The 23,211-nt window shown below is 40.5% G+C and overlaps 2 protein-coding genes across 2 annotated transcripts; one reads left to right on the forward strand and one right to left on the reverse strand.

The window, feature by feature from the left end:
- Positions 1–755: 755 nt before the first annotated feature.
- LOC128726473 (uncharacterized) lies at positions 756–22,222 on the reverse strand. The gene is made up of 20 exons (XM_053820287.1): positions 20,455–22,222; positions 20,057–20,315; positions 16,523–16,580; positions 15,488–16,447; positions 10,755–10,937; positions 10,531–10,689; positions 10,252–10,461; positions 10,023–10,176; positions 9,782–9,952; positions 9,474–9,651; positions 9,178–9,343; positions 5,587–5,991; positions 3,941–5,006; positions 3,527–3,870; positions 3,298–3,413; positions 2,873–2,960; positions 1,382–2,015; positions 1,177–1,312; positions 974–1,103; positions 756–845 (listed from the first exon to the last, which is right to left on the reverse strand). The coding sequence occupies exons 1-20, from the start codon at positions 22,220–22,222 to the stop codon at positions 756–758; spliced, it is 7,275 nt and encodes a 2,424-aa protein (XP_053676262.1).
- LOC128726474 (putative per-hexamer repeat protein 5) lies at positions 11,755–13,820 on the forward strand. The gene is made up of 4 exons (XM_053820288.1): positions 11,755–12,847; positions 12,915–13,055; positions 13,114–13,533; positions 13,621–13,820. Exons 1-4 carry the CDS (start codon positions 11,755–11,757, stop codon positions 13,818–13,820), a joined length of 1,854 nt encoding a protein of 617 aa, XP_053676263.1.
- Positions 22,223–23,211: the final 989 nt, after the last annotated feature.

The following is a 23,211-nucleotide window of genomic DNA, read 5'->3' on the forward strand; positions in this document are numbered from 1 at the left end:
AAACAGCACAGCAGCTGAACGCTTTAACCTTTTCCCTTCTATGACATAGCTTTTTTAATTATTTAATGAAATCTTAGGTAATTACGATATTCAACAAGATAGTGCATTGATTGTGAAAAAACCTGCTTAAAAAGTGCATATTTACAGATGCAAAAATGTTACTGTCTCGGTAAAACATCGCTTTCGAAGTCGAAGATATTTTTGTGTTTATGGATTTTAATGGACAATGTAAATACAGAAACTGTTCATCGTTAGTTAACATTAGTGATAATGAATTCTGCTCAAAATGTACCTTTTTCAACATTTAAAAAGCAGTGTTCGCCATAAAAATCTTCAATGCGTAAAAAAATAGACCGGCTTATAAAACCCATAAAAACTTTTTCTAAGATAAAATTTGTTTAAAAAAATTCTTCGTTCAAAATACTGGCATGCATTATTGAACATTGCAAGTGCAGCCTATGAATGCTTTACATTAAACTGGAAAATATATTCTTTAAACATTCTAAAAGTCTGTTCTAAACTAGATAAATATATCCGAGAAAATAACATTTTCACCATTTACTATACGAAACTAACGCTGGAATGCACGAATTACTCTGAGAGGAGTTAAGTGTCTAATCCTAGAAATACTCCTAACGTTAACTAGAATTATTATAGTTTATGTGGCTTATAACATTAGCTAAGAACGCATCCAAACGTTTGATTTCTGTACAAAGGAGAAACACATACGACAACTTCACCTTGAACTATCTAATTTATGAAACAGCAGTGGTGAGTTCTTCGTGAAAACTGGCGCGTCGTCGTTTACTTAATTGCTTCCAAAACCTGCGATCAAGCGATTTGACCTGTGGAAAAGTAAATAACACATGCTGCTTTCTCAGTCAATCATATCCTTCATATCTATTTTTAAGCTTTCAAAAGAATGAAGCTATGGAGTACATACTTTTTTCCCTATATTTCCTTACATACTTACCGATTCCTTTCGAGGAGAATTTAATTGGTTTATTTCCGAACGGCCTGCGTCACCTTCATCGGTGCTGTCTTTTGACGGAAACAGTCCTACTAATTGATTCTCAGAATTTCGTCGTGACCAGAAGCTGAGCCTTGAAAATGAAACATAATCACCCCCTTATTAGTAACAATGGACCAGTTTCAATTGCTGCCAAGAACCCTTACAGCTTGCTTGAATGCTTTTGTTTGCTGTTCAAACTAGCTACTCGTTTCAGGTGAGAAGCGTTGTGGTTGAGCTGGGTCATGCAGTAGACTTTCTCCCGCCTCGCTAAACGTTCCAGGTCCGATAGAGTCTTTTCGTCTAAAAAGCAAGGTAGTTCCATCATAGCTCACCAGTGAAAGCATCGCTAAATATGAACAGAAAACCTACCGCGATCCGCAGACCCAAAATTGCTCCAAGTAGCCGGAGCGATAACTTTTCGCCGGTGCGGTATAGGAGTATCCATCTTTGAATTGTTTTGTTGATATGATGAGCTCATTCCGTTTCTCATCGCTTGGCTGGAAGAGGGTCTCTCGGACTCTTCGATCGTGCTCGCAGTGGCGTTTGTCGCTACAGTTTGAATGTTCACATAGCTGCTCACTCGCGTCACGATTCGATTCATGATAATGTCCTTCCCACTCATCCGATGGTATTTGGAGAGGTCGCGCCCGAGAATCGCTGTCAGGTCCGGTCCAGGACTGTAGGTGAGCAGATCTTCGTCGCCGAGAATGTCGTGATTCAATGCCAGACGCATCTCGAGCCTTGGGCTGAGCCCGATCGGTACATTTCCCTTGTCGGCGGATCGTGCGGTATCGCTTGCATAGAGCATCTCGGTGCTCGGAAGCTGCACAGATGCATAACATCTGTCAGCAACACTCCCATAGTTTTCGTCGGGAGTTGTAGTCTTGATCGTCTCGATCCTCTCGGCCTGTGGAGTTGACGACGGGGTCGTACTTCCTGACTTGGTGTCGGTGGAATCTTTTAAATCCGCATAAACCAGTAGATTTCTTTCCGAAGCTTGCCCCTGCCAATTTATCGAAAGTAAATTACCCGCTAATTATAAGATATCTACGCAATTGAACGAGCGAGCGAACAAACGTACGATCGTATCAGTCGTAACAGCATTATAATGGGAGCATGGAAAAAGAAACACACACGCGCATACCTATACACAGACCATTTTTACTGTTTGTGGAGTTGTTCGATACACCGAAATTGAGCGTCACATGGAGCTGCAGTTGAATTTCGTAAATGAGATTGTATTTGCTTGTCGAGGCTATTAAATAATGAGATCAATCAAATTGAATATTGCCCAGGGTTTTCCCCCACTGAGAGAAAGAGGTACTTTCATAAAGCAATAACCAAGTAGGTTTTGCTTTATCTCAAAATTTTTGAATACATTCCATTGATTTTAGTACAAAAAATTAATTTTGAATGTAGGTGTAGGGCTGCTCGAAAAACTCAACAAATTCAGTATAAAATGCCTATAGATTAATAGTGCAAAAAACTTTAATAAGTTTCACTAATTTAAAACACATCTAGCACGGTTTTTGAAACACTACAATACTGCAGTTTAACAACTAATATTAACAATAAAAACACATTTACTGGTTTCTAACATCTACTTCATGGTAGGGATGGTAATCTTGATGATAAATGCAATGCACGCTATAAGTATTTTACGAATTTTACTATACTACGGGTGTTGTAGTGTAACAAACAAAATTTTTGCTTCCTAAAATCAATATCTACTAGGCACGGTAGCTGCGTTCATTGACAAAACAAAAACATTCCAAAAACTATCATAACGTATTAATGACTAGGATAAAACACACAAATGAGAACATCTACACATTTCACTAGGTATTGTTCATATCCTACCTGTTTATCACGCCCGTTGAGTGGCTTGTTGTCACCATCTGATTCTCCACTTTCGCTATCTTCCTCGAACAGTGGTTCAAGCTTTCGTCTACTTGATTTGTTGATTGAAAGCCATTTTAATGTACCATTTTAACCATTCATGATTAATGGTTTGAATACGGTTTGAGAAAAAGAAAAAATAAAACACACACTATACTATAAAGTGACACTAGCTTATTCTGGGGCGACGCTTTGAACAATTTGTCAAACCGTTTCTATCTAGCCTGGATGAATCGAACATTTTTATCAGAATCTATAGAATCTATACTTGGAAGTTTAAATCTCTTCAAATTCACTAATTCAGGTAACACGTGCTACTACATTGTTAACTGGCAGTAAAAATCAGTAAAGCTTGTCCAAAAATGGCTTAAATTACGCCACCGTACCTTGGCAGGAGTCCGCGAACGGCGCTAGCTGTCATCGGAGGAGCCATGAGTAGTTCATCCATCATCAACTCGGTGTCATCGTCCCCAGTGTATGACGATGTTGATTTGGTCGGAGACTGATTGACGAATAGATAAGAAAAATTTCAGTACGCGAAACAGTTAGTCTCATTAATAGAGATGTTACTGTTGATAGATATACTATGTTTTAGGTCTCGCGTGCCATACGTACCGAATGCGTTTGTTCGATGCTACCGAATATTTGCATGTCGTCATTTTCACCACCACTGGTGGGGGTGCCCCACACCTCTTCACCGGATGTGGCTGAAGTTTCCCCTTCAATTGCCTCTTCTTCGTCGCCACCACTGCTAGCCGCCTGATCACCGGATCTTTTCTCTCGTGATTTTTCCCACTCGCAATCGTTTGCATCGGCCTCTTCAGTACTATTATCACGACGCCCAAGGTATCGATCGATAAAGGCGCGAGATTCCTCGATAAAATTTCCTGCCCTAGCCGTCCAGTTTAAAAATGTTTGTGCATTATTGTCGTATACTTCTTTGGTGACAATTTTGATGTCTGAAACAAAGCAACAGGTCATTGCAAAGATTATTATAACGATCTGCGATATCGTATGAAATATTCGCACCACTTTCTGAGTCCTCATCCGAAGAGTATGTCATGTTATCGTCCATGTCCTCCGAAGGAACTCGTTCCAAGCTCGAAATCGTACCGTACCGCTTCAGTCCAGGATTCAAAGCACGATAAGGCGGCTCGACAACTTCATCCTCAGGTGAATTATCTGGTGAGTAATCATCACCAATAGATCCTCCAGTGTTTTGTGTCAACAACTCCAAGGTACCGGATGTCAACTGCAATCGGTTTAGTTCTACCGTTGACCATGGGGAAACCTGCGCAGGCTGCCGAATGCTGGAAGTATTTCCCAGCGCATCTGGCGTCGGAGGTACAACAGCTATCGTTGGCAGCGCATCAAAGGGATCTATATGAACGAATGATGCCGCTGGATTTATCTGTGCTAGGCCGATCAATCCCATAAGTGACCACTCAACGTCGTCGTCTTCGTTATTGTTGAGCTTAGTGTTTCTTTCATGATCACTAGTTTCTTCGTCTTTCAGACACTCATTGAACAAAGGTTTGCTGTTGGGCGGATAGCCATTCATAAGGTTCGTGTTCGCCACCTTGTGATTCACAGCAATGTTTTTGGCATTTGCCTCGCATATGTTATCTAATATTTTGACTCGCTCATGTAAAAGCTCGTCAGGGCTCAGCGTACTTTTCTCAAAGTCCTTCGGTGTGCACTTGCAGTGGCATGGCGTTTGGCACTTCGTCCTGTAGTTTCCATTGATCAGCAGTTTGAGGTGTCGGATTTCTTCCGATGTCTTTCGTAATGAATTCTGCTTATCGCCTGCGGTATTGTTAGCCACCGCGTCATTCTCTTGGCTTACAGGTCTACGGAGCATGGTAAGTGTGCTTGATGATGATACACTGGACACTGACATTGGGCTCCTGTTAAGGCTGCTGTCTGTTGTGGAGTTAGACACGCAGCACCGATTTGTTGGAGTGCTATGGCTGTGTTGCATCGTTAGGGAGTTGCTACTTGGAGAATTGAAGCGGCTTTTGCAATTCTTTAAACACTGCCGGCACATCGATATAGTGTCTAGTTTATTGCTTAATGGGCTCGATCGTACGGTTATCTACGAGATCGAAAATAATGCATATATAACGTAGCTATCGTAGCTATCCTGCTGAAAATTAAATATCTTGCAAATATTGAATTTGAAAGACTATATCCTTACAATATTTCGTAATTATTATATTTAATTTGTACACTTCAGTAAATGGTGTATCATCAATATCCTTTGCAATTTCATCATTGAGATTTTTAATTAAGCTTCACCAGTTTTGCAAACAATAACTTCACAAAACTATTTCAATCTACTAACAAGTAATTGAATTTCACATTATACATTCAATATTCTTAGTTGTTTGATCTCGATTAATAAAACTATGATAACGCACTATTCCGGACACTTAACCCGGATGTGGAGTTTTCATCGTCATGAATGTTCCAGTTGTTGATATAGGTAGAACAATATATTTGCTTATTTTTTATACCCAATTCATAGTTAATTCGGAGACCGAAGTCAAATGTTTGCAAGTGTTCAAACCACCTTTTGAAAAAATTGTATCTCTCTTTTGTGGGAACAATCGGATCATTCATGCTGTTGTTCCCGGTACATTTCCTTCTTCAGATATATAGCTAACCTAACTTACCTGACTGTCGGATGTCGTGCTCTTAGAAACGCTTTTATTATCATCGTCATCGTCAAAGGCCGAACTGTCGTCGGTAGGAAGCTGCGTTTCAGCGGTGGTGGTTTTTAGAATGATACCGACGTTGGTGTCATTGCATAAAGATGCTGACTTGTAAGGGCTTCCATCCGTAACGACGAGGTTCAGTTCTTTCGAACGGTTAGTCACTTGCTCGATCGACCAATCTTCAACCACCTGCTCGGGATCGGAATCTATTGGATCAGATTCAATGACCTGCTTGTCCAGCTGGCCCTTCATCCATTGCGCTAAATGAAGGGCACTGCCCTGCGGTACACCAGTTTTATTCAGCTTCCTACATTTTTCATCGATAAGTTCCTCGACTTGTTTCGGAATTTTGTTCAGTCTTGACTGTGTGTCCCGTAGGAATAAGTTTGCGCGGGTTAGAATGTAGAAAACAACGAAGCACCACAATAGCAAAGAGAAAAGAGAGAGAGAAAAAGAGACAAATAGTGAAACATATCGTAAACATATCATAAAACAAACAAATATCAAACAAAGCGAACGATCTGCAAACACATACACTGACTGATTAAAGTATTCGCACAGATCACAGATCGGTCTGTAACCATTATGAAATTGACAAATGTTCTTGATCGAATACGATTAAACCTACTAACCTATTTTCCCCCTTGCTGGAATGCTAACATAACGTAAAAATACAAATTTCGCAAGAAAAATTGAACGCTTGTCGATTGTTGGTGTGGGCACATAATTGCGCTACTGAGTCCAACAACACTTCAGTACTAGATTGGTTTGATTCGATTCGCTTTTGCTCATCTCTCTATCTTGCGATTGCATTTACTGATTTTGGAATCTTAACTTATTCTCTTAGATTGGTGCATAACAAGACTCCGTTTCCCGAGCATAGACTGGTTTGGTGTTTTACCGATCAGCACTGCGTGACTTCATACCGAACAAAAACCTTCATGAAAGCTGGTATTCCTGAGAGAAATTGAATGAAACTAACAAGCGTTTAATTTTTCGAACAAAATTTGGTTTATTTTCTATTTCCTTTGTTAGTTGTTCGTTAATATTTCTTAGTTTGTAATGTAATTGTTTGTTGCTTTCAACTTCATTTCAAAATAAGTTCCCATCTCATGGAAAACTCTTTGTCGATTCTAACAAAATTTCGTTATATCTTAGATTAAGCTTCGTGATTATATTTTGGAATAACAAATTTTTCATCCATCATTAGTATTTTCCTAATTTATCTACTTTTAACTTATCCGTTAAATCACTCAAGAATCGAATCTCAAAACATGAGAAATCATTTGTTAATATAACTAATTCAAGCTATGCCGTCTTTGTTATATCGTACATTAATGTATGGCTTAGTGCATCCGAGGATTTGCAATATTCGTATATCTTAGTATCATAGACTACATATATGATATTTTAGACAACAATTTATAATCTCAACCCTCTGTGTATTCTATATATGTTAACTAAAAATTGAAGTCAATTTTACGAGAGATTCAAATGTTTTACCTTTAGTACACCTATAAACATCATCCCAAAACATTGTCGTCAAATTTGTAACGATTACCACCACTACTGGTGGTAGCTTTGCTTTGCTTCTTTTAATATTAAGCCCAAAGACAACCATAATGATTTTTACTATTACTGATTTTTACGAACTCAATTCAATTCACAAAGCTAATGTTTAAAGGTACATTGCCTTATCCTAGGCAGGTAGGTAAAAATACAGTACGATACTGCATACATAAAAAACACTTTTAAGCCTGCTTAAATCACGCTTTTGAAAGATCATTTTTCAACATTGCGTTTTTAATCAATTTTCCTGCTTTCGTTAAATACTCGGCATGCAATTCACGTCTCTTTAGTTCTAACAAGCTTTACAAAAATCTCATTTGTAAACTCAACGCAATTCTAGTGATTGAAGCAACAATGTTAACATCATAAATCAAAGATAGCAATTGGCAACCACTAATAATTATTGCTAAAACATTGCTTACATATTGGAACGATCAGAAACATTCCATTGTAAACTCACGCCCGTGGCACATATACATATGAAAATGCATTAGACATCAAGTATTATTGGTATTCCATTCGATAAACGCTATTTTATCAATAAAGTTCGTTGCTCGTTGCGATGCCCCCTGAAGATATGACATACACAATTTAATTGTTCTAGTTTTTCTTGTTCAATCTAGCTAAATGTTTTGTCCGTTCAAATGACATTTTTCGAGTGCAATAAATGGATTGTTAGCTGCATACCACGAACTATGTTGCGAAATACATTTACGTCTGTTTACGCGAGCATTCACAGTATGCGCTGTTCATCTATAAAATTTGATTTTATGAGTATCGAAAAGAGTAAAAATTAGTAAAAAAAAATCCTACAGATCACATGTGTGATGTTGTACAGGGTTGCCTAGCCATCATTCATGATTCGCCTCAATTTAGCCAGTGGCTGTTTTGTAATCACCCTTCAGTGTTACTAAAGTTATGCCACCGTTCGTCACTAAATGGTTGCCGGTCTGAGTCGTTTCTAGAACGCTCGTAGTAAACAGAATATTCACGAAAAATCATATCATTTGCCTGTGACTACAAATCCAACAGATTCGGAGGAGTTGGCTGCGTGGGGAGCATTCCAAAAGGATCGTCATCATCGCCGAGAAATTCGGTTTCTGTTACATCGTTACCAAACGATGGATCACAATTTACCTGATGAAATTCCAGATCAAGCTCGAGTAAATCCCAAGATCCTCCGTACCCACTGGCAAAGAGATATTTACTGCAATCAGTCCCGTAAGCACTTTGGCTCACGTCGATCGGTGATACAGTAGCGCTGGGAGGTGTGGTAGATTCCTTGAAATCGTTTGAAAATGTATCGGACACTTTGTTCGATGACGACGGCGATACATTCGGTGGAGGCGTATCAGGTGTGGGAATATACTCCTCAACCACTACCGGAGATTGACCATCAGGATCTTCCGCATTATCAATGAACGAACGGCCGACTGAACTTAGGCTGAACTCGACAATTGATCGCATATTATCGCGTGATCCTCGCGAAAAGCTATGCAAGATGCGATCTCTGGTAGACACAGGAATTGTCGCTCCATCAGGCAGCGCCTGCGTGCTTTTGGCAGTATTGACTCCTTTACCATTCGGCAGCTCTTCCTTCGACTCGTTATTCGAGCTCTCATCTCCACTGATGTTGTGCAGATAGTTTTGATTAATCTCGTCACTTATAGATATCGACCCATCTGATTTATTCATACCTGCTATGTGTGGTGTTGAAACCCCCGCCCCTGTGTGATTTGTACTGTGATGCAGTAATATGAGTTCTGGTAGCTCGGAAATCGGGTCCTGAATAGTTGTCAACGATCGATAGCTACGACTATCTACTGTATTACTTCGTCCGCTTAGAGACGATTGTTTTTTACTACTGCTTAAACCTACACCGCCCAACACAGTTGTAGCTGCATTGTGGAAGCTTATATTGCTAATGTTGCTATTACTATGACAGTATGCTGCTAGTGTTAATGATCCTAAGGAACACACCTGTTGATTTTTGCCGTGTATACTGTCTAATGATGGCATCTTGACCGAGGTAGTCGAGGTAGCCGTCGCTCCGATATCGCTGATCGGAACAAACGATTGCAAAATGTCTGGTGAATCCAGTGGACTGCTCAGTGGTGTTGATCCAAGGGTGGCATTGACCAAAAAGCTAAAAGGCAACAACAGTTCACCAAATGGAAACGTGATTAAGCGGAAAAAATATTATAATATGCTGTGCCTTGATATACGGACTCGATAATAGCGTCTAACCGCTCAGTACGATAGGTTAAAATACCTACATTTGTCTAGTAAGTAAGTTTTGCCATACTGCTTTCAACTCGGTCGATGGCGCCCGGAGGAAAATGTGACGTTTTTTTGTATTTTTCTTCGGAGTGCGGGATAGATCTGGGGCACAGTGTGCCGTCGGACTTTCGATTTGCCGGCCATTAGGGTCTATGGTGATGCGAAACTCAGTACCTGAAATAGCACAAATTGATATAGCTTGAGAGGCAATCCAAACATGCACAAAAATGCAGCCTAATGCTTCAGTGATTCACTATATCAGTGATTAGTTTCTACCGCAATAATAGAGCAATTCAAAACTTACATTTTTTGCGAATGTTGAAACACGAATCAGTAATTGTTGACAATGCTATTGGCTCCTCTGTAATAAAAAGCACACGGTCTCGGCTCACTTTCGCGAAGAGCAATATATCACTGAACAGCAGAGTCCAGTATGGTTTTACCGACCGACTTTCAACACGAGAAAGATCACCACCTGTGCAGTAAAACGGTGTTTCAAACATAGCCAACATCACAATAAGCCGACTTTTAGCTTGCTTACTCACCAAAAATCCACTGCCTACCATGCGACGCTAACTGGAATGGTTTGCACTTGGTAAACACCATTCTTGCCTCGAGATCTTGCAGAGTTAAAAGAGGACGTCCTTCGCCGATCGGTTCCATAAGACCACCTCCTACAGTAATTTCACGGTACGCAGTCTGAAAAGTCAAACCACCGAGTGGTTATATAGAAAACAGGATTCCGACGGGATTGTACGATGTAATTAACCTCACCTGGAGCTCACTGATGATGTTGGTGAAATTATTATGTTCTTCGCTATCTACGCGACAATGAGAGGCTATCATTTGCATTTGTTTTAAAATTTCTCTAAAATGCTGAAGCGGTCGATGTATGAATGTAGTTAGATCTGGACGTTTTCGTGGTACAGGTGGCTCCGTAATGAATTTCATGAAATCACAGTTTGAATTCCTCGACTTGTTCACCTGTAACCGGCATTGATACACAACTGTGGAAGTGCACACTCATCGGATAGACAAACATGTATCACTTACCAATACACAATCGGCTTTCTTTAGCCCATTGCAATACTTCCTGTATGCCGCACATAGTGCAGTACTTTTAGACAGATATACACGGGAAGCAAAATGGATTTGTGGCTCGGTCTCGTCCTGTGTAATTTGTTCCGTTATATCTTCTGATATTCGAGACAGCTATGGTACGAGAAATTGAAATAGTTAGCAGACTCTAACCACATTATTTACCCTTAAAACTATACCTCGTCAATGTTTTGAAACAGAGTTTTGTGATCATTCGGTGAGATTAAGTCTTTTCGTTCGCGTAGTGGATTGACAAATCGCTCAATACCAAAGTTGATGGCATTGATAAAATGCTGTTCACGGCTAATCAGCTGGTAGAGGAACTTTCGACGGTGATCGTCAGGAAATTGCTGAACAATTGACTACGAACAAAGAGGAAATCAATGCTTCATAAGTTCACTTTATATGTTTTACAAAGAAATTGTATTGTTTTAACATTAGCGCCATTTCTTCAAATTTAAATGATCTTGTTATTTGTTATTTATATAAGAACGGCCTGACCGTATTTAGATTTGGATAATTATTTGTGAGCTGAAAGCCATTTCCTTCCAACAGCCACAGAGAGCCTTATCCCGAGCTGACTTGGTTAAATGTTCCTATCTAAATATATTTAAAAGGTACAAAATTAAGATAGAAGTAAAAACATTCGACTGGAAAAAAAATATTCATTCTGCTTAAAGCTCTATGTAAAATTATGCTTACAATTTCATTCATAAAGAACTAATTCGTTCCGAAAACAGCAATGATTTTGAAGTGAATGCTTAATCAAATAGTATCTAACAGTAATAGTAAAACGATAATCTCAAAACTTGCTAACCGGATTCTAACAACATTTGCTCTCTGAAGTTTTAGTATGCACGGAACACCTCTTGAATGATCTGTTTGTCTTTCAATTCATAGTATTAAAATATTCATTACAAGATCCGTTCGTTTGCTTATACATATGAAACGTACAAAACCATCTTTGTAAGCCGTTTTTTCTAAGACAATAGTTGTCATTCAGGTTCTCTATCCGGATCTTTTTGAATGCATTACGGAAACAGGATGGATTAGTATATAAACCAAAAAATTGCTCCAGACGGCACTTAGTACGAACTTATTTTGTTTCCTTGTACCCGAAAACCGTTACTTCCGACGGACTCTACCATAGATCGGACGGTACGCACGGACTTAGGAAACATGCGACTAACTTTTATTATTGTGTTGTTGGAGCTATTTGTATCGCTGCAAGCGAGCCCACAGCTGGGAGGAGGAGGTTTGCTAGGAACTGGAGTTGGTGGCTCCTCGGGATTGCTTGGAACTGGCGTTCTGAGTAGTGGAACCACAAGTGGATTGCTAGGAACGGGCGTTGGAGCTACTGATGGGCTACTGGGCACAGGAGTTCTCGGTACCGCAACCACGAGTGGATTGCTAGGAACGGGCGTTGGAGCTACTGATGGGTTACTGGGCACAGGAGTTCTCGGTACCGCAACCACGAGTGGATTGTTAGGAACGGGTGTTGGAGCTACTGATGGGTTATTGGGCACAGGAGTTCTCGGTACCGCAACCACGAGTGGATTGCTAGGAACGGGCCTTGGTGCTACTGATGGATTACTAGGCACAGGTGTTCTCGGTACCGGAACCACGAGTGGATTGCTAGGAACGGGCCTTGGTGCTACTGATGGATTACTAGGCACAGGTGTTCTCGGTACCGGAACCACGAGTGGATTGCTAGGAACGGGTCTTGGCGCTACTGATGGATTACTAGGCACAGGTGTTCTCGGTACCGGAACCACGAGTGGATTGCTAGGAACGGGTCTTGGCGCTACTGATGGATTACTAGGAACAGGAATTCTCGGTACAGGAACCACGAGTGGACTATTAGGAACGGGCATTGGCGCTACGGATGGATTACTGGGTACAGGTATTCTCGGTGGAGGCTCAGGGGCTACAACAACCACCGTTGCTACAGCATCTACTACAGTCGCTCCAACTACGGCAGCATCGACATCAACCACCCCAATTCCTACAACGACCACGATAGCAGCAACAACGACCACGATAGCAGCAACAACGACCACGACAGCAGCAACAACGACCACGATAGCAGCAACAACGACAACCGCTCCCCTTACATCAACTACAGCAATCCCCACGACAGTTACAGTTCCCGTAACAACCACAGCCGTGTCCCCTACTTCGACTACTGCAATCCCTACAACTACTACAGTTGCCGCAACGACCACAGTAACCTCCGCTCCTACTGGAACTGTAACGTTCAACATTAATGGAAGTATGTCACGAGATAGGCATTGATTCAAGAATTGCGATATTTCAAAAACTTGTTCTGTATATTTAAGGCATTATAAGCATTTCCGCCAGTGACCAGGCTACTATTGATGCCATTAATGCGGCTCTGTCAGGTTCTTCGACTACTGTCGCCATGACAACTACTTCTGCTCCTGGAATTAGAAGCACCGTGTCTTTCAATATTGGCGGATGTAAGTATTAACCCACATGTTAACGCATCAACAATACAATTAAAACTATTTATTCTAGCGATCATTACTGTTGATGCCGCCGATACAGCAACGATCAATTCAATTATTCAAAGTCTTAGCAGTAGCTCAACGACTACATCGACTAGTACAACGACCACTATTACTACCCCTGCGACGGGTACAACTACCACAGTTGCCCCCACAACTACAAGCGCTGTTGGTGGAACAGTTTCTGTCTCTATAATCATCAACATCAACGGGCAGTTCATATTGATTACAGCATCCAACCAAAGCTTATTGCAACTGACCCAACAAATCATGCAGCAGATATCAACGATGAATGCTACTACAAAACAAACCCCGTCCATCGTCGTTCAACCTTCAGCAGCCCCATCGTCCATCAATTGGGGAGGCCGCTCAGGTGGATGTCTGAGACGCCGTCATTCTTCAGAAGAGTTTGGCGGCCATCATGGCCATCATGGCCATCATGGCCATCATGGCCATCATGGCTATCATGGCCACCATCACCACCATCACCACCATCACCATCATCACCGTGGGATAAGTGGAGGACTTGGATTTGGCATTGGAATTCGCGGGCCACTTGGAGGAGGAATTCAAGCCGGATTTGGTGCCCAAATTGGTGGTGGCATACCCAGGGCGAGTGCAAGTGTTGGAGGGGGTATTCGAATGCAAGGTCCTCTAAGAAACAATATTCAAGTTGGATTTGGAGCCGGCCTAGTTCGAGGGCACAGGCATGGCTAGAAACAAGTTGATGTTTGATGAGTTATATCATACAGCGCTTTAAAACGAAACCACGCAAAATTCAATAAAGTAACCCGTGCTGTTGATTAGTGATGAATCGGTAACAAAATTATAATATTTATATCAATCCGAATGAAAGTGTACTGTAATGCTATGGATTGCTTGGTATATCTTACTTTCGCGATACTGTGAGCGTCAACACGTAAGTTATCTAATTAGTCGATAGTGGGTTGCATGTTGGAATCAATTTTCCGACTTCAAAGGCCTAGCGTAACTCAAAAATCAATAACAATTAACAAACCCAAACAATCAAGTGTGAAATTTTAAATGGTAAAATGGCAACACATAACAAACCTATGCTTGTAATACAAATTGGAAATTTATTTACAGTAATCATTGAAACAAAAATTTAAATATAAATAAAAATCTCTACTATGATAAATAAATTAAATAAAACCTAAAACATGAAACGTAGATGAAAAAAAATGTAGCGGGAGCTCTTTAATAGTCTTTGATGACTTGTCTTTCGTAAAACTTATTGTATTGTTAATAGATTCAGTGTACCTAGTGCATCATCTTAGTGCATAAACTTGTTTGCGTATTGTAGAGAATTGACAGTCGTGTCAATGTGGCACAACATTTTGTAATAAAAGAGAAAAAAAACTTAATAAATGCACAATAAAACTAATCAATTCGTTGTGTCTCAATGTTAGACATCCATCGGCTTTACAAATTTCTATCTAAAAGACAATTTCTATTACAGCAAAACAACAATTCTCACAACAAAACAAGAGGCTAGTTAAATTTTAATTTTGATTTTCTTCTTTCTAAAGCTTGCGAGTGGACATCTTTCAATTGACCTTTCTGCAATATGTGTCATTTATACGTACCCGTAAAGTTTACCTTGCGGTCAATGGTCTTTATGATAATTTTCGCAACATTGTCCAATCGCTCTTCAACAACTACACATGAGCCAAATCGACGGGTTATATTCAATTATTGCAATTTTCTACGAAAATCGTCCCTTTGGAAAACCGATGGTTTATATGAATTAATTTTGTTTGCTCCTGGTCTACTTTAATCGCACTAGTAATGTGATATACAGGAAACTAGTATGTGGTACGTCGAAAAACAATAAAAAAAGTAAAGAACCTAAACCGTACAACTAAAGGCCAAATGCAACGTTGTCAATAACGTGCGCACCCGTGGCTCCGAAATTGAATTCAAGATTCGTTATAGTACTTATGTGTTACTATGTTATTCAATAGTTCGTTTCAGCTATGCATCACTGAGCTAGGTAATGTGATGTTTCTTGCAACATTTGCTTAGCTATGCTTTAATTTGATAATTTGCAAAATCCTTAATTAATTAAGCGTAGTTTTCCAACGTTATTTGATACGAGTGTAAAACGTTCATCGTGTCTATTTGTATGTACAGTTTTTTTGCGCTTCTTATTGATTAACCACAGTTTTCGGTATACCGCAGTGTTTAGTAATCGCTCGAATGTAGCAGTGTTAACAAATATGTTTTGTGTTCTCTATTTCACTGAGGCATCCTCGACCGTTTATCAATTAGTAAGGTGCTCTACATCCATGTGCGCGCATGTTTGTAGATCTTTCGATTTGCTTATTTGTCTAAACATCCTACACGATAACACCCTTACCTACCTCTTTGCTAAATGTAACCTGCGGAAGGTGTAGTTTTCGCTTAGCGGTTTCGATGGAAATATTGGAACAAGCCGTTGATGACCGTGCCACACCGAACGGGGACGGTGCAGTTCGTCGGAAAGGCTCTGTTTCGTCCGTCTGTGGCAAGGCTACACCTGTGGACGCGTGGAACGGAGTAATATTTATCGCAGTATTGCTCACACTTCCAAGGACGGGTACAGACGATTGACTGGACGAAATATTACGTAGACCATTGCTTCGATTCTGCAACTGCTGACCGCACGTCGGCTGCGGGCGCCGGAAAATTTCCAACAATAAAGTATTGCCTTGAGTTCGAATCAGATTCAGCACGTCTTGTTCTGGCATTGTCACCACATTATGTTTATCGACAAACACCACATAATCACCGGGCAGAATTCCGGCACGATCCGCCGACAGGCCTGTTTCTACTTTTTCCACTCGGGGAGGGTGAGTCCAAACAATAGAAAATCCAAACCCCCTGTCGCCGGAGCGTGCTAAGCGCTTAGTGATTGTGAACGGCGTCCGACCAGCAGAAGATGCCCCTGCTGCTTTCTGTGAGCCGCCCGCGCTTACTGAACTGCGCCGAGGAGTGGCCGGTGTTGGAAGATTGACACCGGTCCCTGACGTTCCATCAGGGGACGGATCAAGTTCAAGAAAACGTAGGAACAGATTTTCATCTGCATCGCGCTGATGAAGAGCTTTCTTGCTGAGGCTAATTTGTTCTCCAACTGCATTACCGGATGCTGCCGCAGTAGTTCCAGTAGTCGATGACACCATCGTAGAGGTAACAGTACTAGTAGCTCTCGCGCTACTGCTATCCTCCACACTCACTAGCTCGTCCATGCTCGAATGAGAGTTTTCGCACATTGTTTCTGATATCGGCGGGGAAGGATTCGTCAGACACGATTGCGGTTGCAAGCGGTACGCCCCATTAATGACCTATAACAAGTAACGGATGAAAACGACAGCACATGAAATCGCGTGACCATGAGTACATTAAACTTGTGCACATACCTGACCATGAGTAGCATGCTTTAGCGGAAATGACATACATCCTAGAAATTCACTACGCCTGAAAAATAAAAAAAAGAAGATATATTACAGCATAAGCGCACAGATAAATCAATCTGCAAATCCATCAAACATAGTATATTCGTGAACATTTAACATTATATCGAACAACTCTTCCCGTACATCGAATTCTATTATTGGTTGCTGGAGAAGTTGAGAAATTAAAAAAACTTTCTTATCTAATTTACTCAATATGCAGCTTATTTAAGATGCTTATCTTAATCGCAGGCCGACTTGATACGATGCTTTAAGTCTATGTTAAAATGTTTACACATACATTTAAAACGGTTACTATTCGAGAGTACATGATAAGTGCAGGTATTACTCTTAATATACATTAGAACGAAATCAACGGGATGGAAATTAATTAGAATTAACCAAACAAACCAACTCACTTATCGGCAGGAATACCTGCCTAAAATATACGAGCAAAAACATCGTAATTACATCACGTTAAAGGTTGCATATCAATTATTAGACAGACTGAGACAAGCGTCCAGATGTAATTAAATGATACACTGAGCGTCATAGCTCACACAAATTTCTAGCACAGGGAGTAATGTTTTTCGATTTTTTTATGCACGCAATAACTTTAAGTTATGTGGTATATAAAAACAACAACATCCAAACATTGAACATAGAATGAAAAAGAACATAAGATCAATTCATTATATTACAATGGTTTTAGCTAGAGTTTCAGATTGATTTACAGATGCGCATAGCGTACATGAGGATAGAATTAAATAAATTAGACATTTTAAAATAGCCATTCAAGGCATAGGGTTACATAACTCACGTGGAGATTGCACCTTTTAACGATGAGCTTAAAATTTTGTTACCACCAACAACCTCAACAGCAGTGATAAATCTCGTTTGATCAACTGAACATGATGTTGAAGAATTAGTTACCATTACTCTACGTGCCTTTTGATACACCCATTTGAACCATAGATTTTAGCTTTGTCCTCGTTACAGTCCCTATTCCCTATTGCTGCAATTAGTAATAACTAGGAAAAAAATCCTATTGATACAATCGAGTATCATCACTACGTAGAACACTGTTCGCGTACTATCGATATCGATGCTTTATTTCTGCTGTTTTTTTTATCATCATTGATATGACAATAGCCTCTTGAATGATTTACGGCGAACCTTGGTAGATGGTAGATTGCACATCGAGTGCATATGTTTTTCAATCGAAGGCCACATTTGCTATGAATTTAAAATGAAAAAGAATATGACAATATGATCACTTATTGAGATCACCTTAGCACCCGGATTTGAGATGTGATACGAATTGATAAATGAAATTGCTAAATGAGGTGTGCTTTACTCAATCTATGGAAAGGAATCAGAATGATAAAGTTCCTAGGGATAGTGATAAAAAGGTGTATGATACCCCAGGCCATAAGGAAATTAAATTAACGCAAATATTGATAACCGTAAGTTAGTATGATGATTACGAAACTTTTGTTTAGTTTGACACGGGTTTTGCAAGCCTGGTAAGCCTGGGGATAAATATTCCCCTGTGATCATAAAAGAGCTACACGACGATCAATAATAATCAATTACTCAATACTGTCGGTAAATAAGGTAGTGGAAGATGGATAGGTACTAAATTTCAATCAATAATGTATTATACTGAACTTATCAAATTATATTTGATTCACTCGCCAATAAAGGCTCAAACTCGTGTTGTAAGGCAGTACTAAAGAACCTTTAAAACAAAACCAAAAGTTTAGAATGCATCAATGAATGGTGTAGTTACATAACGAATATTCTGTATAAAATCACAAATATAGCAACAGTTGAAAATATTGTTATGTAGATAAATCAAACATATTTATAAAACATTAGTTTTTACTTATACTTTTCACTTTGTGCATATATCTTTAAACGAAACAGAATAGCATCTTAAAGCGATTGATAAATCGATTCACAAGATACTAGGATACTAAGATATTAAATATTCACCAAACGCACGGTCACAACCAGTATGAGCCTTTGCAAGTTTTTTGTAATGCTGTTTTCAATAGATTATGATTATGATTATACTTTTTACAATTAGCTCAAAAGAAAATTTAAAAGCATTTCTGCCAACTTTTGTTTTTTGTTTTGCTGTTACTATCTTTGGTTTGATTCTTTCCAAAGTTCCATTAACTAGGGATCAAAATTTTTCTTTTGTCTATTTTATAATATTATAGCAACAACTCAAACTATCTTTGCACTGATGGCCTAGTATAATAATATCATTCAATTCACGACTATTTAGTTGCTCGCATTTGTAGAAGCCATTTTTCGTTTATTAATTACAAATAAATCTGTTGAGAGCATTTTGAAATTCCAGTTTGATTTTTTTGAACAAACGATTATATAAAGCTGAACTATTATAACTGTTGAAGCTGCTACTGTCGAACACTTATACACGTGGACAATAATATACATCAGCAGTTAGCTGTGTAGAAGCGCAGGCGCTTTGGAAGCATACTGTATTAATTCGGCAGGATACCCCTCTGAAGATAATACTGAGTATACGTAAAATCACAAAATACACACTCACACACCGATAGACACTGGTAAAACGTTTTGCCTTTAGAATTCGATGCGAAGCATTTACTCTTTTTGAAAAAATCTAGCATATTCTTTGCATATAATATGCTTTGACTTAAATACACTTGTTTTTTTCTTATTTGCGCCTCCATGCACTGCATTCCTTGGGTACGACACCATTGACACCATTTTACAGCCAGGTACTAGATTGACATTGACACCTCGGTTCACAGGTACTGCAGGCATACAATGGTCAGTAACCTAGCCAATTAAAATCATCCAATTTACTCATAGTTTCATGTTCCCGTTTTCGATATTCCTTTAAATGCAACATCACGTTCATAGGACGTTAATCGTTTTATGCAGTTACGCACGGTGTACTAAAAATAGCACTACCACACTCTCGCAAAAGGATACAGCTACACAAACACATCCAAATGTTGCGGTATTCCTTGCGGTATTCCATTGTAAAATCCACCATCAAGCTGGTACTCCAAAGCAACGAGCTGCAAAGCAATTCAACAAGCAACATACGTACGAGAAATGCTAATTAATTAAACGCACCATATAATCTGCTCCTGGTAGAGTTTTATAAGGAGCACTAAGTACGAACTGGTTCAAACCCGGAACTAGAATCACATCTATAGCACGACTTGCTGCATAGGCAACAGCGACACGAATGTATGGCCCCGAGAAAATGGGCTACGCATCCGAATCCAGACTACCGCAAACGGACACATGCGCAAATGCGAATCCGAATGCGAATGAGAGCTTGAGCACCGACTCTGAGAGGCTGTTTGTTCCTAGATTTTCCTTGCCTTCAACGCGTAGAACAAATTCGATTTTAAACATTTGAGTGCTGGCAGCCAGCCATCGCTCTGTTAAATGTCATCGCTATGCATACTTAACCGGGTACTTAACACTTACTTGCACTCTCGATCCCTATGCCATACCGCTAGCTGGACACGCCGATCATCGTGTGGGTGAATTTCGAATTGAAACCGTTGATCGAAGTAGGGGCTGCATGAGTTCCGGTGCACCGTAGTTCGCTGGAATCCCATCTCGGATTGGGCCGATTGAGAGTTACACAAATTGATCAATGCTACCTTGACGTACGCATTAATACCATTGCAGTTTCCGGCGCTGCTTGCAGAGCTGTTTCGCTGGAGGTCCTTGCAACGGATAACTACGAATAAATGATACATAGGCGCACATGAATATGCAATGCACTCAGCTATGGTCATACGAATCGTACACATGCCGTAGTTTAATACAACATGAATAACTAAAACGGCCTCAACGATGCCATACCATACACCACTCACCGTGTACTTGCAATCGTCGATCTTGGTCAAGGTAGATGTTAAGCTCCAACGACCCCCGTACGCTGGTGTTTGTGCTTGCCGGCTCCACAGCGCTCGTTCCGGAACATCGAGAAGTCGTCGAAAAGGCAACAGAGCGGCGCTTTTCCAACGAAGCTTCGCTAAGCGCGGGTGAAAATACGAGACATTTTTTGCTTTTTTCGACCGATCCTCCCGTAGGCGTGGAAGTACTCTGTGGATCGATTGAACGTATGCTGGGTGTGGCATTGCCTGACAACATCTGACGCTGCTGACTTTCCATTTCTTGTTCCAGTAAACCGTCTCGTATAGGAGGTGTTTGCATCCCCATTAAGTGTTCTATTTTTGACTGGCTACATAGCACGTACGGCGTATCGGGACTTGCAGCTTCATGAGCAGTTTGTCCGATTGACATCTCAACACACTGGACATCTTGCCGGGCGCCATCGCCACCTTGTTCCAGTTTGTGCTTTCTTCGAACGGCCTTTTGGCGACGCAAGTGACACGCTGCCTCTAGAGGACTGGCCATTAACAGTTTACCAAAGGATTGCCTCACAAAGCCAGGTTTTGCTGTGCTGACACTCACGATGGAGCGTGTTTCATGTGCTGAATCTGGCGTTTTCACCTCCCGCTCGTTAACGTGGCTCGTCTCTTCAAGGATGATCGTCGTTTCTTTCTCTTGGCGATATAAACGAGTTGAGATGCGTTGTTCCAAGTACAAGTCAGCGGCAGGGTCATCGGCGGGCGTGTATGTGGGGGAGGATCCTTTGGATTGTTTCGATTTGATGCTCGATGATCGCTTAGGCCGCGGAGTCGTCCACCGCGAGTCTTTTTTCGCGCTTTCCAAAATTGCATCGATCATCTTGTCGAGCGTTAGATCACCCATTTCCGATGAGTTTAGCGACAGCTCGTTATCCTCGACGGCATCGACCGAAGCAGATGGCACTGGTGGAAGCGTTGCTGCCATATGATTGTTGTTGATCGTTTTTCCCATGGAAAAAGGCCGTTTGAAGTTGATGTTGTTAAAACGCATATCGTTCAGTCTCGAAGACAAAGGAGTCAAGCAGGAATTTATCTGGTCGTCTTTGGGTAGCGCTGGAAAGTCATCCTTCTTGGACGGATTCGCGTCAGTTTTTGTCCGTTTCGCCATCGGTTGCTCTTCATCGGTTGCAAAATATCGACCCGGTTTTTCGAACTCGGCTAACCCCAGCCCTCGTAACGCCACGAAAGGAAGATTCTTTACCCCGCATGGGGAGTACTCTATGTCGAATGTTGGCAGCGTGGTGGCATACGGCTGTCGGACACCTTCGACGAGATCCATCTTGGAAACCATTTTTATGGACGAGGATCCTGGTGAAGCTGCCAACGATCGTTTGCGTCCCTGAGGAGTCGTGTTCAACGGCCAGCATGTAGTGTTGGGCGTAATATTGCTAACGTCACGCAAAGCTATCGAGTATGGCGAACTCGTGGGTCGTCCCGACATTGGATGTGGTGTAGATGTGATACATTGATTCTCTTTGTCGTAATTCGCACAATCTACCTGAAGAGATACTCCAAGTGATCGGCGCATTCTAGGGTTACAACTCCTTGAACCTTCATTTGCAGCTACATCCTTCGATGCTGTTGCTATCTGCTCGCTTAAAGTGCCAAGGGAGCGCCTGGCGTGGCGACGTTGCTGCAGTAAGACTTTTCCTTGCGGTAAGCTGCCTCTACCGCTCGGGTCCGAACGCTTCGTAACTGTCCACTTCAACATTATGATCTAGAAAGGCGAACACGTGCAAAGAAAAAAAAATCATACACAGTTAAAATAATGCTTCTTCTTCATATGAAGTCAAACTAAGCTATAAAACTACCGTAGTCGTGGGAAAACGATCGCGAGCGAACAAAAAATTAATAATACCCCTTATGCGAACCCCAAACACTGAGCAATTATACACGACTCAGTGTATTGCCACAGTGATGGGATCTAGATAAGAAAAATGAAGCAGCCATAGGAAAATTTGTCGCTTCCTTTTGTAATGCGTTCAAGTTAAAGCTTCGATGCTTCTGAAATTGGGCTCGGAGAGCTGTCAACCGATGTAGAATGGGCACTTGCCGGTGTGAACGTGTTTTGTTAGATTTTGGAATAATAATAATTTTTCTCGTATACTAGAGGCACAAATCGAATCAATATAATAACATTATATTTCTATGAAATACTTTTTTAGGCCAGCATAGCAGTTAATTAGTTCGGAGTAAATTATTTTCCCAAAATTAAAAAAACAACAAATACAAACAATGTTTCTCAACTACAATGTATATGGTTAGCAAAGGTTGAAATGCATTGATTTAGTTGCTCCTAAGTTGCACATTTTACAGCATATTAATTTTTTGTGCTAGGTTAAGTGTTAGACAAAAACTGTAATTTTGATTTAATTACAATAATTCTGTTAATTACAATACATCTGCCATTGTCCTACTGGCTGCAGATGCAAACGTTCGATTTTATTGTATCAATGTGTCTAAAATAAGCGTAAAGGAATCTATCATATTGAAGCATAATTACGCATTATAAATTAAGTCCTTAAACCAGGAAAAGGGCATGATTTTCATAAAGCATTTGTGCAAAGGCTTATCGCAGAGAAACGCATAGAAATTGTGTCAAGTGCAGATATAATTTATTTTCACCGTCAAGTGCAGAAAATCAACCGTTTCTTGCGAGGATTTGCCACACATGTGAAAAAAAACTTAAAAATTTTTTTC

This window comes from Anopheles nili, chromosome 3, assembly GCF_943737925.1.
Source record: "Anopheles nili chromosome 3, idAnoNiliSN_F5_01, whole genome shotgun sequence".
In the NCBI taxonomy this organism is placed as follows: domain Eukaryota; kingdom Metazoa; phylum Arthropoda; class Insecta; order Diptera; family Culicidae; genus Anopheles; species Anopheles nili.